The sequence below is a fragment of the Neoarius graeffei genome, chromosome 17, assembly GCF_027579695.1.
Source record: "Neoarius graeffei isolate fNeoGra1 chromosome 17, fNeoGra1.pri, whole genome shotgun sequence".
NCBI classification, from domain to species: Eukaryota; Metazoa; Chordata; class Actinopteri; order Siluriformes; family Ariidae; genus Neoarius; species Neoarius graeffei.
This window is the reverse complement of record NC_083585.1, coordinates 68,768,345-68,786,077: the sequence shown is the minus strand read 5'-3', so window position 1 is coordinate 68,786,077 and position 17,733 is coordinate 68,768,345. Positions and strand designations below refer to the sequence as shown.

The window sequence follows — 17,733 nt, the reverse complement described above, 5'->3', positions numbered from 1 at the left end:
ACCATGGCCTCGGACTTGGAGGTGCTGATTCTCATCCCAGCCGCTTCACACTCGACTGCAAACCGCCCCAGTGCATGCTGAAGGTCCTGGTTTGAAGAAGCCAACAGGACAACATCATCCGCAAAAAGCAGAGATGAAATCCTGTGGTTCCCAAACAGGATTCCTTCCGGCCCCTGGCTGCGCCTAGAAATTCTGTCCATAAAAATTATGAACAGAACCGGTGACAAAGGGCAGCCCTGACGGAGTCCAACATGCACTGGGAACAGGTCTGACTTACTGCCGGCAATGCGAACCAGACTCCTGCTCCGTTCGTACAGGGACTGGACAGCCCTTAGCAAAGAGCCCCGAACCCCATACTCCCGAAGCACCCCCCACAGAATACCACGGGGGACACGGTCGAATGCCTTCTCCAGATCCACAAAGCACATGTGGACTGGTTGGGCAAACTCCCATGAACCCTCGAGCACCCTATAAAGGGTATAGAGATGGTCCAGTGTTCCGCGACCAGGACGAAAACCGCATTGTTCCTCCTGGATCCGAGGTTCGACTATTGGTCGAATTCTCCTCTCCAGTACCCTGGAGTAAACTTTCCCTGGGAGGCTGAGAAGTGTGATTCCCCTATAATTGGAGCACACTCTCCGGTCCCCTTTCTTAAAAAGAGGGACCACCACCCCAGTCTGCCACTCCAGAGGCACTGTCCCCGACCGCCACGCGATGTTGCAGAGGCGTGTCAACCAAGACAGCCCCACAACATCCAGAGACTTGAGATACTCAGGGCGGATCTCATCCACCCCCGGTGCCTTGCCACCGAGGAGCTTGCAAACCACCTCAGTGACTTCGGCTTGGGTAATGGACGAGTCCACCTCTGAGTCATCAGCCTCAGTCTCCTCAGTGGAAGACATGACGGTGGGATTGAGGAGATCCTCAAAGTATTCCTTCCACCGCCCGACAATGTCCCCAGTCGAGGTCAACAGCTCCCCACCCGCACTGTAAACAGTGTTGGCAGAGTACTGCTTCCCCCTCCTGAGGCGCCGGACGGTTTGCCAGAATTTCTTCGAGGCCGACCGATAGTCCTTCTCCATGGCCTCCCCAAACTCCTCCCAGTTCCGAGTTTTTGCCTCCGCAACTGCCCGAGCTGCAGCACGCCTGGCCTGCCGATACCCGTCGGCTGCCTCAGGAGTCCTGGAGGTCAACATGGCCCGATAGGACTCCTTCTTCAGCTTGACGGCATCCCTTACTTCCGGTGTCCACCACCGGGTTCGGGGATTGCCGCCACGACAGGCACCGGAGACCTTGCGGCCACAGCTCCGAACAGCTGCATCCACAATGGAGGTAGAGAACATGGTCCACTCAGACTCAATGTCCCCCGCCTCCCTCGGAAGCTGGGAAAAGCTCTCCCGGAGGTGGGAGTTAAAGACCTCCCCAACAGAGTGCTCGGCCAGACGTTCCCAGCAGACCCTCACCATACGTTTGGGCCTGCCAGGTCTGTCCAGCTTCCTCCTCCGCCAGCGGATCCAACTCACCACCAGGTGGTGATCAGTTGACAACTCAGCCCCTCTCTTCACCCGAGTGTCCAAGACATAGGGTCGGAGATCAGATGACACGACTACAAAGTCGATCATCGACCTCCGACCTAAGGTGTCCTGGTGCCACGTGCACTTATGGACACCCCTATGCTCGAACATGGTGTTCGTTATGGACAAACTGTGACTAGCACAGAAGTCCAATAACAAAACACCACTCGGGTTCAGATCGGGGAGGCCGTTCCTCCCAACCACGCCCCTCCAGGTGTCACTGTCATCGCCCACGTGAGCATTGAAGTCCCCCAGTAGCACAATGGAGTCCCCAGTCTGAGCACCCCTCAGTACCTCTCCCAGGGACTCCAAGAAGGCTGGATACTCTATACTGCTATTTGGCCCGTAGGCACAAACAACAGCAAGAGCCCTCTCCCCAATCCGAAGGCGCAGAGAGGCGACCCTCTCGTTCACTGGGGTAAACTCCAACACATGGCGGCTGAGCTGGGGAGCTATAAGGAAGCCCACACCAGCCCGCCGCCGCTCACCACGGGCGACTCCAGAGAAGTGGAAAGTCCAGCCCCTCTCAAGGAGCTGGGTTCCAGAGCCCAAGCTGTGCGTGGAGGTGAGCCCGACTATCTCTAGCCGGTACCTCTCAACCTCCCGCACAAGCTCAGGCTCCTTCCCCCCCAGCGAAGTGACATTCCATGTCCCAACAGCCAGCCGCTGTGTCCGGGGATCAGGTCGTCGAGGCCCCTGCCTTCGACTGCCACCCAATCCACACTGCACCAAACCCCTACTGCTACCTCTGTGGGTGGTGAACCCACAGGAGGTCGGGCCCACGTCACCTCTTCGGGCTGAGCCCGGCCGGGCCCCATGGGCAAAGGCCCGGCCACCAAGCGCTCGCATACGAGCCCCAACCCCGGGCCTGGCTCCAGGGTGGGGCCCCGGCTGCGTCCTACCGGGCGACGTCACGGTCCTGGATTTTTCCTCCATAGGGGTTTTTTGGTGAACTGCTCTTGGTCTGGCCTGTCACCTAGGACCTGTCTGCCTTGGGAAACCCTAACAGGGGCATAATGCCCCCGACAACATAGCTCCTAGGATCATTCAAGCACACAAACCCCTCCACCACAATAAGGTGGCAGTTCTAGGAGGGGCCCAGTGTTTTCCTGCTGACTAAATGCGCATTGTCAAAATGGCAAAACGGTTCAAAATTAAAATTGTTTTGATTAATCCGAGTATGCTATTTGTGGATGTGTCTATATGATATAAAGAACATCACACTGTGGTGCGAAGATATGAAGTTTATGAAGTTTTGTGTTGAAAACTATATCACTCAAAGATGCACTTCATATCTTCACACCACTGTATAATATCCTGTGTATGTACAAAAAAAGAAGAAAAAAAATCACCTTTTGGGACTTTAGGAGTTCCATAATCCGTGATACAATCAGCACAATCATTAAAAAACTAAACAGTGAGACGTGTGAGATGTCACTACATGTGTTACGTCTGATTTTTGTGAAATATTTGCACTCATTTTCATCAAGGGTGCCAATAATTCTAGCTTTCACTATATGGGTTATTATAGCCTTCCTGTTCCTTGTGATTGAATTTCTTTCTTCAGGTTTTGAGCACTTATGGTGATGATACACGGGGCAACTTTTTGGGCAATGTTGCCGAGCAATGTTGCTGGGCAATTGCGTTTTGACTCTTTTCTATTGAGATTGGGCAACATTGCTTCTTTCTGAATGGTTTTGATAATCTCTGGCAACTTTTTGAGATAAGCCAATCAGAACGCGAGTATCGAGTCATGTGACCTCCGGTGAGGTTCGGATCAGAAATTTCAAACAAATATGGCGGCCGCTCAGTGTCAGTGGAGTGAAGAGATGGAGAGACTCCTCATCTGTTTTTACACCGGTAAGTTATTTTAATATTCTATATGGAGGAATTTACCTCACCAAAGCTCTAAAAAACAACAGACAGCTTGATTAAATGGCCACAGCAAAAATTAAGACATCGATTTTTTTTTTTTAAGCTAACTGTAAACTGCCGTTGCTAACTGTTGTTGCCCTGAAAAGTTGCCCTGTGTCTCACCTAGTTGCCCGTTGCCAGCAACTTTGCTCGGCAACATTGCCCAAAAAGTTGCCCCGTGTATCATCACCATAAGTGGAACTGAGGTTATTGTATTTATATTACAAACAGGAAGCAGTATGAGGATGTTGTGTCACGTATGTGTATTACCATTGTGTTTATTTAAAAGCCTAAGGGTCACAGGAGCACGTTCAGTAAACGGCTGATTCTTCCACGCTGCACAACTGAGAGACCCAGGAAATCATTCCTACCTGCTGCAGTCAAGCTGTACAACGCCACTGTATAACTGTGCTACACCGCTTTACCGTGTACAGTATACTGTATCCTTACCTCAGGTGCAATAATGTATATAGGAATCATTGTATATAAAATCACTTCATTTTGCTTTTACTTAAGTTATCGAACTTATTTAAATTTATTTTATTTATTCTTTTTTCAGACGATTTTATCTTCTATTTTTAGACATATTTACTTCTTCTTTGATTCAGGAGCTTGGTAGCAAATTTAAATTTCCCTCCGGGGATTAATAAAGTAATTCTGATTCTGATAACACACACAGCTACAGTAGAAAGAAAATGGAGGTCTTCAAAAGATCTAGAAGACTATATTAATTTCAAAAGAAGTAAAGTTGCGGGGCGGCACGGTGGTGTAGTGGTTAGTGCTGTCGCCTCACAGCAAGAAGGTCCGGGTTCGAGCCCCGGGGCCGGCGAGGGCCTTTCTGTGTGGAGTTTACATGTTCTCCCCGTGTCCGCGTGGGTTTCCTCCGGGTGCTCCGGTTTCCCCCACAGTCCAAAGACATGCAGGTTAGGTTAACTGGTGACTCTAAATTGAGCGTAGGTGTGAATGTGAGTGTGAATGGTTGTCTGTGTCTATGTGTCAGCCCTGTGATGACCTGGCGACTTGTCCAGGGTGTACCCCGCCTTTCGCCCGTAGTCAGCTGGGATAGGATCCAGCTTGCCTGCGACCCTGTAGAAGGATAAAGCGGCTACAGATAATGAGATGAGATGAGTAAAGTTGCTTTTAGAAAGTCTAGTACTAGAAAAAGGGCATCTCATATTAATGAGAAAATCAGCAGCTTCGGAAGAGACTCTGCTAAACTCTACAGAGAGATTTCACAAATACTCGACCTTCAATGTGAAAATCCTCTGCCAGAGTCAACCTCAGATCTAGGCCTCGCAGAGGATTTTGCTAATTTTTCATCAACAAAATTGATAAAATTCATAGTGATTTAGCTGAGCATCCCAACTATCAGCCGGAGCATCCCCACCGAGTACAACTTCTCTGCATTTACACAGGTTGATGAAGTAACTGTCGCCAACCTTATTAAGTCTTCAAAACCTAGCACTTGCTCATCAGATCCTATTCCAACTGCTATTCTTAAACAATATCATCACATTTTTACACCCGTTATAACAAAAATCATAAACAGTTCCTTTGTCTGTGGAATTTTCTATGAGGAATGGAAAGTTGCTATTGTGAAACCTCTTCTCAAGAAGTTGGGCATGGCATTAGTTAAAAGCAGTTACAGACCAGTCAGCAACCTATCCTTTGTTTCAAAGATAGCTGAAAAGTGTGCTCTAGGTCAATTTGTACCATATGCCAATGACAATAAACTCATACCCGACTATCAAAGTGCTTACAGAAAACATTTTAGTACGGAAACGGCCCTAGTCAAGGTTACCAATGACTTTCTGTGGGCCATGGAACAGCAGCAGGTCACGACACTTATCAGTCTTGACCTGTCCGCAGCATTTGACACTGTGGATCATGATATCCTATTGGATGTCCTTCAAACAAATTTTGGTGTCTCGGGTCAAGCACTTAAATGGTTCGGGTCATATCTTAAAGGGCGCCAAATGAGGGTGAAAATTAACAACACCTACTCCAACCCTCGAGATCTTTCGTGCTCTGTCCCTCAGGGTAGTGTTGCGGGACCAGTTCTGTACACAGCCTATGCAAGCACATTAGCGTCTGCCGTTCCTAGAAATACCCAAATCATGGGCTACGCTGATGATCACTGCATATATACTTCCTTTTTGCCAACATCTGATAAGGAAACAGAAAATTCACAAAAAACACAACTCATCCTTGTGGACATAAAGGAATGGATGAACCATAACAAGCTTAAGATGAATGATGTCAAAACTGAATTCATCTACTTCGGCAGCTTCGCCCAATTACAAAAGTGCAGTTTGGAGAGCATACGAATAAACCAAGCATTAATGTTTTGTTCTAAATGCATCAAATACTTGGGTGTAGTCCTCGATGAGCAACTAAAATTTAAAGAACTAGTCCTAGCCAAATGTAAAATAGCATCTCTCAATCTCCATAGGTTATCTTCAATAAGGCAGTATCCGTCTTTGGAAAATGCTAAACAACTTGCTACTACTTTAGTTCTCCAATACTTAGACTACTGTAACTCCCTGCTGTCTGGAATTTCAACTGGTCTTTTACGAAAACTTCAGCTTATCCAAAACCGTGCTGCCAAACTTGTCCTCAGAAGGAAACGGTCTGACAGTGCCACTCGTGCACTATATGACCTACACTGGTTGCCAATTGCCTTCAGGATTGAGTTCAAGATCACTCTCTTAGTTTTCAAGTGCCTCCATAACCTCGCCCCGAAGTACCTTAGTGACTTACTTAGTGTCAGGGAATTTACGAGATCAACTCGAGTATCAGGTCAAGGTCTTCTTTTTACCATTCCTAAAACTACACGGAAGACCTTTGCTGACAGGTCCTTTAGTGTTTGTGGTCCTAGACGATGGAATAACCTCCCAGTATCCTTAAAATCAATTGACTATGGTGAGGAGTTTCGCAGCAAATTGAAAACTCATCTTTTCTCCAGGGCTTTCCATAATATGTTGAGTTAAAATTCAAATCATAAACAGTCCCGGTCATGTTCATACAAACGTGGCCAGTGGATTTTTTTTAAGATCTTAAGTTGTTAAATTACCCCTTAATTTCTATTTATTTTTATTTATTTTCATTTTATTATTCTTAATTTGTTAAATTTATTTCTAGTCTACATTTTAATTTTACTTTTAATTTTATATTTATCATTATTTTATTATTTAAAATTATATCTAGTTTTATTCTATGCTACTTTTTACATTTTGTTAAATGCCATAGTGTGTGTATATATATATTGTACAATTATGTGCGCTATATAAATGCTAATAAACTTAAACTTACAGAAGTGTTTGATCATGAACACTTCCTCTTTTCACACTCATTTATCATTGTGCAATTTCGTTTTCAGGCGTTATCGCAGATGCTGTTAATTGTAACATCAGAGTTATGGTGTGAATCTCACACACACACACACACACGCAGTCACATCATGATGAAGATTCCTAAAGCTGTAAATGAAATCTCCACCTTCACACATCTTACAGGATAAAGGAAAGAAAAAGAATTTTATTTCCATAAACAACTCAAAAATTGATACACACTCATCTGTGCTAGTCACCAGAATGTTGTGAGTTTGAATCCCAGGATGGCCAGAAAGCCAAGATACCCATCTGACACACTGTTATATCAGTGCTGAGGTTTTAAAACCACAACCTTCTGGATGCTGACCCTCTCTTACAGTACTGGAAATACATGAAATCCACAACACCATGAGAGCCGACCCTCTGTCCATGCCGAGGTTCAAACCCACAAACATCTGGCTGACCAATCCAAACTCATAACCTTATGGGCACTGGGTCTTGATCAGTTCTGGGATTCAAAACCTCACCCTCAGACTCATCAGCTGTCTATCAGTGTTAGGATTTGAACTCATCATGTAATGGTTGCCAGGTCTTTATCTCTTAAGCAGTGTTGGGATTTCACAGTTGCTGGTTTTCGGTCAATCGTGGGGTTTAAACCTATAACCTTCTGGCTGACTGCTCTCTGCCAATCTTGGGAAGCTTCATGCTGGTCGGCTCTACATCAGTACTGGGATTCAAACCAAAAACCTCATGGCCACTGGCTCCCTGTCAGTCCTGGGATATGAACTCACAACCTCACAGCTGCTGGTTTTCTAACAGAAATAGTGAGCTAACCCCGGAACACTCTCCACATCACAGTCTATTTGAATTTAAAGAGGAGCAGAGAAGGGCGCTGTGGGAGATGACACCGTTGTCATGGCAATGTCAGGCAGCAACCGACAGCTGGTGATGATGTCGAACTTTTCACACACGGCTCGGAGGTCGTCCACGGCGACGCGGACGGCGTGAGAGGCGGAGATGATGACGCCCTGCGAGTGACTCAGGTGTGCCGTGGCTGCTTTGATGTCCCTCGCGGCTCCGTGATAAACCTGTCTCACGCTCTGGCTCACATCAGCACACAGACGCGCGTTACTCTCCTGCAGTTTCTGCTGCAGCAGTGAGGTCACATGGCCGCTGTGTGTGGGCATGGTCGGGCTCTGCTGAGTAACGGACACGTTGTCATGACGATCGACAGTGAGAGGCGGTAAGTGATGGTGGAAGATGGCGGGTTTTTCTTCCTCGTCCTCGCTTTCTGTCTCTGAGGCTTCGCCTGGAACTGTGAGACCAGACGACACGTAGACCTCGTCATCAGAGTCTGACTCGGACGCCTCTCCCTCTACCACAATCTGCGACTTCCTGTCAGCCATGATGCTGAAAAAAAAAAATTCCTGACATGTCTGATCAACTTGCAAATGTTTTAAATATGTTTTCCACACGTATTTTTCAGATACAAACAATTAAAACATTCAAAAAACTTTTAATGCTGTTTTATTGAGATTATGCCTTCATTTATCTCATGGTCTCAAGATAATAAAGCTCATTTTCTTGTGATAGTTAATTATTATTCACATTATTAATAATTTTATTTTTATTTTTTTATTTATTCTTTCATTACTGACAGACAGAATGAATGTGAAATCACATTCAGGGGAAAGTCGCTTTTATTTTGAAATCAGACCTTACATGCTCTTACCATAACTCCTAGTATATATACGCACTATAAAACAGAGTCGAGGCTGGCCTGAGTCTGACTGGACCGCAGTTCAAAACCCTGACTGAAGGCGCACGATGTAGGATTTAGTGACATCTAGTGGTGAGGCTGCAGACTGCAACCAACTGCCTCACTTTCCAAGTGTGTATTAGAAACTACGGTGGCCATCAAGTGCCATAATATTCTGTCTGCACAGCTGTGACAGCACGAGAGGCCACTTTCTTGTTGTTTTATCGACGCAACTGTCTTTCACTTGAGGTGGATTTCTGATAAATTTGTAAAATAAAAACAACCCTTGTGTCGTAAACGGTTCTGAATATTTTACAGTTTTCTTCTGAAATCTTAAAGCCTGGTGCGTGATCATTAGGCTCGGTGTTTGTCTGGGCTTGATGTCTCCACTTCCACGATATGTGCAGAACTAAAACTTCACTCTAAAACAGACTTCAACTGCGAGCAGGATATTACTTTACTGTAACAGAAGCAGGGATACAACTTCACTTCATTACCTCTTCTTTCTTCTTCTTTGAAGCAGCTCTTCTGTTTCTCCACTGTTTACGGAGCAGGTTACTTGTAACAAGCACGATGTGAAAAACTTCTCAGAGAACAAACATCTTCAAGCAGAAAAAAACCCCTTTACTATAGTGCAGTATATAGAGTACTGACCAAAACTGCAAGTGGCAGCTGGTTCATTAGAAAACTATCGAATGTTTTCAGTCAGAAAACTGTTAGTCCGAACCTGACTGTCCTGTTTCTGATATTATTTCCACATCCAGGAACTCAAACTAGAGCGTGCCATTACAATATCAGACGGGGGGATATTCTATACAAGCAAAACCAGTGTGTGTGTGTGTGTGTGTGGGGGGGGGGGGGGGGGGGGGGGGGGGGGCTTAACCGCAACAGCAATATATATAAATTATCCATACAGAACACTTTTTTTGATGGAATAAAAACATGTTCTATTCTCTTCGAGCAGGTTTCATTCATTTGGTTTGATAGCATGCAATATCGGGGCGGCACGGTGGTGTAGTGGTTAGCGCTGTCGCCTCACAGCAAGAAGGTCCTGGGTTCGAGCCCCGGGGCCGGCGAGGGCCTTTCTGTGTGGAGTTTGCATGTTCTCCCCGTGTCCGCGTGGGTTTCCTCCGGGTGCTCCGGTTTCCCCCACAGTCCAAAGACATGCAGGTTAGGTTAATTGGTGACTCTAAATTGAGCGTAGGTGTGAATGTGAGTGTGAATGGTTGTCTGTGTCTATGTGTCGCCCTGTGATGACCTGGCGACTTGTCCAGGGTGTACCCCGCCTTTCGCCCGTAGTCAGCTGGGATAGGCTCCAGCTTGCCTGCGACCCTGTAGAAGGATAAAGCGGCTAGAGATAATGAGATGAGATGAGATGAGCATGCAATATCGTTAGCACATCGCTTATCCTACGTGTATTATGTCACTCTACCCAGTGGAGAATGAGTGTTGAATATGGTTTACGATATTGCATGGTTGTCAAGACAACATGATGTTACACATCGGAGCTGATGCGAATATTCAATGAGAAAGTTTTCCGCTGTGCATGTGCAGAAGCATTTGTTTGTTCACCAGGAAAGAGAAACACGCGTTGAACACCCGAAAGGCTCCCAAAACTTCATCAGATATTCTTCATGCATATTTACAAGCAGTAGCAAACCGTTACTATTAGAGCTGGGACTTGAGCTCAGCCAAATCTTGAAACAGAGCAAAGGATTTTGTAAGGGATTAGCGTCAGGCTACCAGGTCGGTCTGTTGTGTGTAGCTGTCGGTGTTGATTTTAAAAGTAACTCAGTAAATTACTCAGGGAAATGAAGACTTAAGTCTGAGTGAAAAATACTGTGGCGAGCGTGCAGCGTGGAAGAAAAGTCTGGAGACAGAAATCTTAGTTTCTCGGTCATTAGCCTGTGCTACTTGCTCTCGATAGCACTGGCTTGACTGCTTTATTAGCATTCGCTAACACTACTGATAAACACTACACCAGCTGGACAGTGACTTCACTGCAGCGCTGACTCGCAGTTAAGCTTGTGTTGGCCTTCGAGAAGGACGAGGACAATAAATTTTTGGTTCCTTCCACTATAAATCAAATTTGATTGGTTAATTCATCTGTCACTTCCTACATAAACAGACATGGCCTTTTGTCCCTGCAATGAAGTCCTAACCAATGAGTGAGCAGCTCTAAACTCTTCTCAGCCTAGAGACAACAAACAAAATCTCATTGGATAACTCGATTTTAAATGTTTTCAGGACAGTAGCCCTTTCATTTCTGAAGCAAATTTGATAGAAAATGAGGCTGAATTAAAATTGGAAGAGAATAATTATAAAGAAATTAGGAAAGAATGAAAATTAAAAGAATGAAAGAAATTAAAGATAACACTTGAAATGCTGATATGTTTGGGCTTCTCTGAACGCCTAGAAGGCCCTGACGGTTCCCCTCTGCTTACAAGAGAAAAACGTACCAAAGGACATTGAAAAACTGGAAAAAGAGAGTGTGTGCATGTATAATAATAATAATAATAATAATAGTAATAATAATAATAAAAAATATTGGCTGACTTTTTTGTGGTCTATCAGATATATCACAGGCAGGGATTGGCTTAGCCTTTGGAGGTGATCATTCGTTATCGCAAAGACACACACGCGGCGATATCTCTGTAATAAGTCAGCCACTGGCGATTTTTTTGTCACAGAATATCAAGCATGTCTGATACCTGTGATCTGTCACAAGCAACAAAAAAATTTAAATAAAATCGCCATCACAAATATCCGCACACGAAGGAATTTCACTTGTGTCAAAAAGTTGCACAACCAAGCGACGGAAAAATCACCCGTGTGCGCCAAGCTTCAGCCTTTACTTCAACACAAAACTTGATTTACAATTGAACAGAGTCAAGAAGAATCTTGGAACAACCAACAGTGAATGACAGGGACGTCACTAGGTTTGAGAGACAGGGGTAGCTTAGCACCCAGAGGAGAAAAGGTATTGTGCGCGCGCAGCACGCGCCGAACATTTTTCAGAGCACCTACTAAGGCTGTCAATCAATTCATTATTTCAAGAGCATCACACCTTGGGGACACACTTCCCACCATTTCTATTCTATTTTAAAATTGCTTTCATCATTTAATTGCTTGCTGAAGCAACTTCACCAGCTAAACTACAAAAATGTGAAAAAAACAACGGTAGGTGTCATGCATTCCTGCACAAACTGAAGAGGGCAGATGCTTCACAAATCATCATGTAAACATTCTACAGAAGACTCAATATAGCCTAGGTAAAGTTAAGCAAATGCAAACCACTGACATCAAATTACAATCTCACCGTGTGTGTCTGCAAATGAAAGCATAGAATTCTGACTCTCTGCAAACCCAACTCAATGGAAGCCCGCACCGCGCCTGCTGCAGAATGCCCGCGTAGTTTTTTAAGTCCTACTAGCCTACCACTCGACGTGACGCTTGACACAGAGCCAATGAGGAGGAATCATAACGATATTAATAATATTGCATTAAACAATAAATAAGCAAGCAGAAACTGTTGTTCGGATTAACTTGCGTTCTTGATGGCTCATGTTCAGTGCTTTACTGCCTTTGTTTTTTTGGGGGAAAAAAATATAAATAATTTAAAAAAGGGCAAAAAATATAGGGTGGCTTTGCCATAAGATAGGGTGGCTGGAGCTACCCTAAAATGGGTCTGGCGACGTCTATGGTGAATGAATTCAAATTTTCCCGTTGATTTATGAACCGAACACAGAATGACACCACACTTTACATCATACGTTCACCATGGAAACTCAACACACCACGCCCCCACTGTGACGATTGCTAGTGATTTTCTCTTCGTCCCCGATAGATTATGTTCGTCAATGACGAGCACCAGCAGGAACCCTGCAATTCATGTTACAGGTTTTTAAGACACTAATAAAAACAGACTTATGAATAGCTACTGTATTCCATTGCTCCCTCAAAATCCTACATAGTGCACCTTGAAAGCCATCTGGTTCGCCGTGAGGTGTAGAAACCCCATCCTGCTGGACATCATGACCCCCACAGCATCATGAGCTGAAACACTCAGGGCCCGTTTACACGAGGACGCTGTCGGGTAAAAACGACTAAATATTTTATCAGAAGTGCCTTTCGTTTACACGAGGACGGCATTTCCGAGGCTGAAAAACGGATAAAATTGAAAACGCCTTCCAAAGTGGATAAGTTTAAAAACGGCCCCCATTGCGTATCCGTCTAAACTACCCAATATGCGAAACTCTGCTCGGATCTGCTCACGTCGGGTACGCGTTTACGTCATACATGTGTCATATACTGTACATGCCAGCCCGGGAAGTAAGAAAGTAAGTGGGGGTGTCGTGGCTCAGATGGCTAAGGCATCATACCATAAAATCCAGGGACCCAGGTTCGGTTCCGACCCGAGGTCATTTCCCGATCCCTCCCCGTCTCTTTCTCCCACTCATTTCCTGTCTCTCTACACTGTCCTATCCAAAAAAAAAAAAGTAAGAGCATGTCTGATTACATCGATCCAACAGACCTTCAAGCTGCTCTGTGTTTTAATGCAGTAGATGTGTTTTCCTGCTCACCCGCCCAGCTGGAGCTCCTCAGTTTGGTGTCGCCAAGTTACACGCACACGCGTGTGCGTGCACGCGCGCGCCGCCTATTCAAGCCGCTCGTGAAACCATAAACCCGAGACTGAAAACAAAACTATCAGCCGAACGGGTTTATTTTGCTGAGATGGACACTGCCTTTTCTCTTCTTCACCGAAACAAGAGTGAGTGTTACTTAATAAAGGCAGATTAAAAGAGTTTCGGTTTGCTCCTGCTCCTCCCTCGAGCACTACAGTACCTCAGCCGGACCGGTGTTCTGTAAAGTTATCCTAGCAAGTTCTCATACAGACCGTTTTATTATTCAAAATAAGTCATTACAAATTATTTGACTCGGCCAAAGACTCGACCAATACGCACAAAACATAAAAATCGGCAAATGCGTGAAATTCTCACCGATTTTCTATCAGCCCAGCTGATCGGTGGGACAAAACTACCGTTGAATTTTCCTACCCTCCTGGATTTCGCGCATGCGTAGTAGGCTTGGTAGGATAACTTGACAGAACAGCGGCGCAGATGTGCAGATCAGACAAGACAGAAGACGTTGCGCATGCGTGCAGACATAGCGGAGACATTTATGCGTCACCGTATAGACGCAGATTTCCTCCTTGAAAACGGTCGTGTAGACGCGGAAAAAAGTGAGAACGAAAACGGACTTTTGCGTTTTTGTTTTATACCGTCCCCGTGTAAAGTGGGCCTCAGCTTCAATCACTTGCTCATGTTGTCAAGACACCATCGATGCTGAGGGTCTCCTGATCTCTGAGAAACACAAGTCGCCCCAAGAGGAAATTACCTTTTGTTTTTTGAGATAATATTAAAAAGTTATTGGCTTGGCTGTTCTTCATTTCGGTGCATTTATTTGAAACTGTGTTCTTTTTCTTTTAAGGTTATAAAACAAAGAAACAATGTGTCTGTATAACAAATGTGTCGGTATATAGTAGCTAGTAGTTCAATAGTAGTTTTTGTATTTTGTATATTGTACATACCTTTTCTTTTTATTCTATGTGTGTGCACTTTATGGAGCAGCTCTGAATCTCGTTATACTCTGTGTGATGACAATAAAGGCTTTCTATTCTATTCTATTAAACAAACAAACAAAATCACAATACTTGAATAGATTGAGAGATTTTAAAACATGAAAATGCAAATAATTATTTTAAAATGCTTGCACTAATGTCCATTATTATTATTATTATTATTATATACAGTGTTGTGTTATAAAGCAGCTCTTCATCTCAGACACCCTTTGCTCTAACCTTACATCTCATTACAGATTATTGATTTACTCTCCCGACAGATTAGAGTTAAACAACACTGCAACTAAATTAAAATATATTGCGTTTACTAAAACCCGCCCATAATAAAATAAAACAAAACAAAAACATTTCCTATATATAATTTACTTACATTCAAGCTTCCGGGTCTTCAAGTGGGATCACGTGACTTATCATATGACTGCATGAAGCCAGCTACAGTGACCCTGTAGGGTGAATTTTCCGTCAAAATAAAAGTCAGTGGGGGGGGGGGGGGGGGGGCAAATTTGGAAGGAAACCGAAAAATGAATGCACTGGTTTACTATTTGCGCGAAGGAAATAACCCTTTTTTTGTCGAATGAAAATATTGAAAATAGCACTTTGTCTTTTACTAAGGGAAGCCATGTCCTAAAGGTTAGAGCAATTTTGGAACCAAAAGGTTGCTGGTTCGATTCCTTGGACCAGCAGGAATGGCTGCAGTGCCCTTGAGTAAGGCACCGAACCCCCTACTGCTCCCCAGGCTGCCCATTGCTGTGGGTACGTCAGGGTCTGTTGTTCATCGCTCTGGATAAGAGTGTCTGCCAAATACCTGAAATGTAATGCAGTTGATTTTATTACCCCATTTGACTGACATGAGGTACAAAAATAGACTTAATTAGCCATTAATGTCTGATATCTTAGTATAGAAATATGCTGTGTTCACACTTATACTGGTACGATAGTGGTATAACTGTATCGATACAAAGTATACCGGTACAGTTTAGTGCATCTGTCCACACTTGCGAGAAATGTTTGCGGTTTTCTTTCACGGAAGTTGAAATGCGCGTGGCGGCACGGTGGTGTAGTGGTTAGTGCTGTCGCCTCACAGCAAGAAGGTCCTGGGTTCGAGCCCCGGGGCCGGCGAGGGCCTTTCTGTGTGGAGTTTGCATGTTCTCCCCGTGTCCGCGTGGGTTTCCTCCGGGTGCTCCGGTTTCCCCCACAGTCCAAAGACATGCAGGTTAGGTTAACTGGTGACTCTAAATTGAGCGTAGGTGTGAATGTGAGTGTGAATGGTTGTCTGTGTCTATGTGTCAGCCCTGTGATGACCTGGCGACTTGTCCAGGGTGAACCCCGCCTTTCGCCCGTAGTCAGCTGGGATAGGATCCAGCTCGCCTGCGACCCTGTAGAAGGATAAAGCGGCTAGAGATAATGAGATGAGATGAAATGCGCGTGCGCAAAATGTTTCCGTGGTTACCGAGTACCTTCCTTCCGAGAATATGGCGGATGAAACAACGTGTGTGTGCTTTTTGTTGTCAGTGTACAGTCTGTATTTCTGGTGGTCATTTATTCAGTCGAATCGTATAAAACATGCGAGGCAGTTGAGAAAGAAACAAAGAAAACGAATCTCCCTTTCTCCCCCCTCACTTTCTCCCTCTTCCCTTCTCTTCCCCTCCCTTTCTCTCCCTTTTCCCCTCTTCATCCTTTCTTCCTCCCTCCCTCCCTTTCTTTGCTCCATGTAGCTCCACGGTCGTTTCGTTTTCGCATGCACATGATATTTGTATCGATACAGAGCCGCTTCATCTGTCCACACTACAGCGAAGCGCTACAGTACCGATACTGTACCGGTACGAAACCCATACATTCGTGGGTTTCGTACCGATACAGTTATACCGCTACAGTACCAGTATAGTTGCTAGTGTGGACAAGTGTTGGGGTACGAAAGTAGTTTTGTATCGGTACAAAATCCCTAGTGTGGACAGGATAATTGTCAAGTTTACTTGTATAGCACTTTTAATAACAGACATTGTCACAAAGTAGCTTGACAGAAAAGTAGACTTTAAACATGAGCTAATTTAATCCCTGATGAGTAAGAAATACAACTTTACACTTTGAACAAATGTTTTATGAATTATGATTTTTATAGGGTCAGCTACAATATACATAAACTACAAGCAGCCATCCAATGTCTGTATCGGTGTTTATACCAAGTGCTAATTCACAACACCTGTCCCCAGGAAGTGCATTTAGTGAAACTGGAGTATTTTTTTTAATTGTTCGAAATATACACAAGGCAAGTAAAAGTTCCCCAAATCAAGACACATTTACTGGTTTCATTGTGTTCAGTGAAACACATGCTGTTTATTCATGTCCTGATTGTTGAGATAGGTCTCCATACTAAATCTGAGAATGGAGACAAATCATGCCACAGTGACTTGAAGTGACAAACACGAAACTTCAGTGACTCTGCCTTTCCGCTTGTGATCAGTAAGAGCCAGTTTTAGACTGTGGAACGTCACTGGTTGTTTAAGAGCGTTATATCACACTGTACAAGATGTCCATACAATCTTGGTCATGTTCTTGAACAAACTTCATGTGTTCTCCATAATTCATGGATGATTTAGCAACACACCTGAAAGTTAGTTATGCTGCATCATCAGCATGACTCCGTATCCTATTCATCCAAGAGGGAATCCACTCTTCCTCACATTTATATTTCACTGGATGTGTAGGTGGATGGCAATTTTCCTTGTCCATTCTCTCATTTGTGGATTTTAGCCAAACACTGTTGCAGCACTCACACTGGCAGATTTATATTTGTCTGGCATGCTTGAAACTGGTACAGGCTGGCCTGATCGCTACTTGTTTTAGTTGAATCCTTGAGATTTTATCTTCACATGCACATTCTGCTCTGCTAAATGAAGGTTATGTTGACCAGTAATGTATTTTTCATAAGACTATGACCCTGATGGGTGATGTAATGGTACATAACATCTCTTCTTTCATAAAGTAGTGTAGTTCAAACCAGTGATTGAGTGCTTCATTACTCATTTGTTATAAAACCAGCAAGCTCAAGGACAGTTTCTTTCACCAGGCGGTCAGGAGGCTCAACTCCCTCCCTGTTCTGCCCCTCCTCCTCCCCCCTCTGCCCCCCCTTCAGCATCTGACATCATGTCACCCTCACAGTTCCCCCCCCAAACACACACACACACACACTCTCAATGTTCATTAACGCACTGAACTCAGGGACCGCACATTTCACTTTACCTCGCTCATTTGCACTATTCCGCACTACCTCACCTTAACAGCTATTAGTTTATTGTTTATACTGCTTAATTCATGTTTACCTGCTATACCTCAAGTGCCCTTGACTGTTTATTTTATGTCCTTTTGCTCCAATTTATATATGTGTGTGTGTGTGTGTGTGTGTGTGTGTGTGTGTGTATGAGTGTTTAGTCTGTCTATTTCTTATCTAGAGTGTTTATACTGTTTATATTGTTTTTCAGTTATTCTATTTGTATTTATTGCATTGCCTGTTTG

At 44.4% G+C, this 17,733-nt stretch overlaps 3 protein-coding genes across 6 annotated transcripts in view; 1 reads left to right on the top strand and 2 right to left on the bottom strand.

The window, feature by feature from the left end:
- The window catches only part of LOC132864490 (gamma-interferon-inducible lysosomal thiol reductase-like), a 28,846-nt gene extending 14,197 nt beyond the window's left edge, over positions 1–14,649 (bottom strand). Inside the window, exon 1 of one of the 3 annotated variants that reach the window (XM_060897920.1) lies at positions 14,591–14,649. The gene's annotated coding sequence lies outside the window, so the exon portion shown is untranslated. The remainder of the gene's footprint in view (positions 1–14,590) is intronic. The other 2 variants (XM_060897916.1, XM_060897919.1) reach the window with 2 other exon arrangements.
- The window catches only part of LOC132864475 (NLR family CARD domain-containing protein 3-like), a 1,256,659-nt gene that overhangs the window by 153,556 nt on the left and 1,085,370 nt on the right, over positions 1–17,733 (top strand). Inside the window, exon 12 of the mRNA XM_060897892.1 lies at positions 1,453–1,468. Coding sequence (XP_060753875.1) covers positions 1,453–1,468 — 16 coding nt within the window. The remainder of the gene's footprint in view (positions 1–1,452; positions 1,469–17,733) is intronic.
- Positions 6,998–12,649, bottom strand: bloc1s3 (biogenesis of lysosomal organelles complex-1, subunit 3). 2 transcript variants are annotated; one of them, XM_060897922.1, is made up of 3 exons: positions 12,559–12,649; positions 9,077–9,181; positions 6,998–8,230 (listed from the first exon to the last, which is right to left on the bottom strand). In XM_060897922.1, the coding sequence occupies exon 3, from the start codon at positions 8,224–8,226 to the stop codon at positions 7,690–7,692; it is 537 nt and encodes a 178-aa protein (XP_060753905.1). In that variant the 5' UTR covers positions 8,227–8,230; positions 9,077–9,181; positions 12,559–12,649; the 3' UTR covers positions 6,998–7,689. The 2 variants fall into 2 exon arrangements, with proteins under 2 accessions (XP_060753905.1, XP_060753906.1); XM_060897923.1 differs by lacking the exon at positions 9,077–9,181 and having other exon boundaries at positions 12,559–12,641.

What these genes read in the sequence shown, in the direction of transcription:
- bloc1s3 (XM_060897922.1), bottom strand. Translation starts at nt 8,226, where the DNA reads ATGGCTGACAGGAAGTCGCAGATTGTGGTAGAGGGAGAGGCGTCCGAG.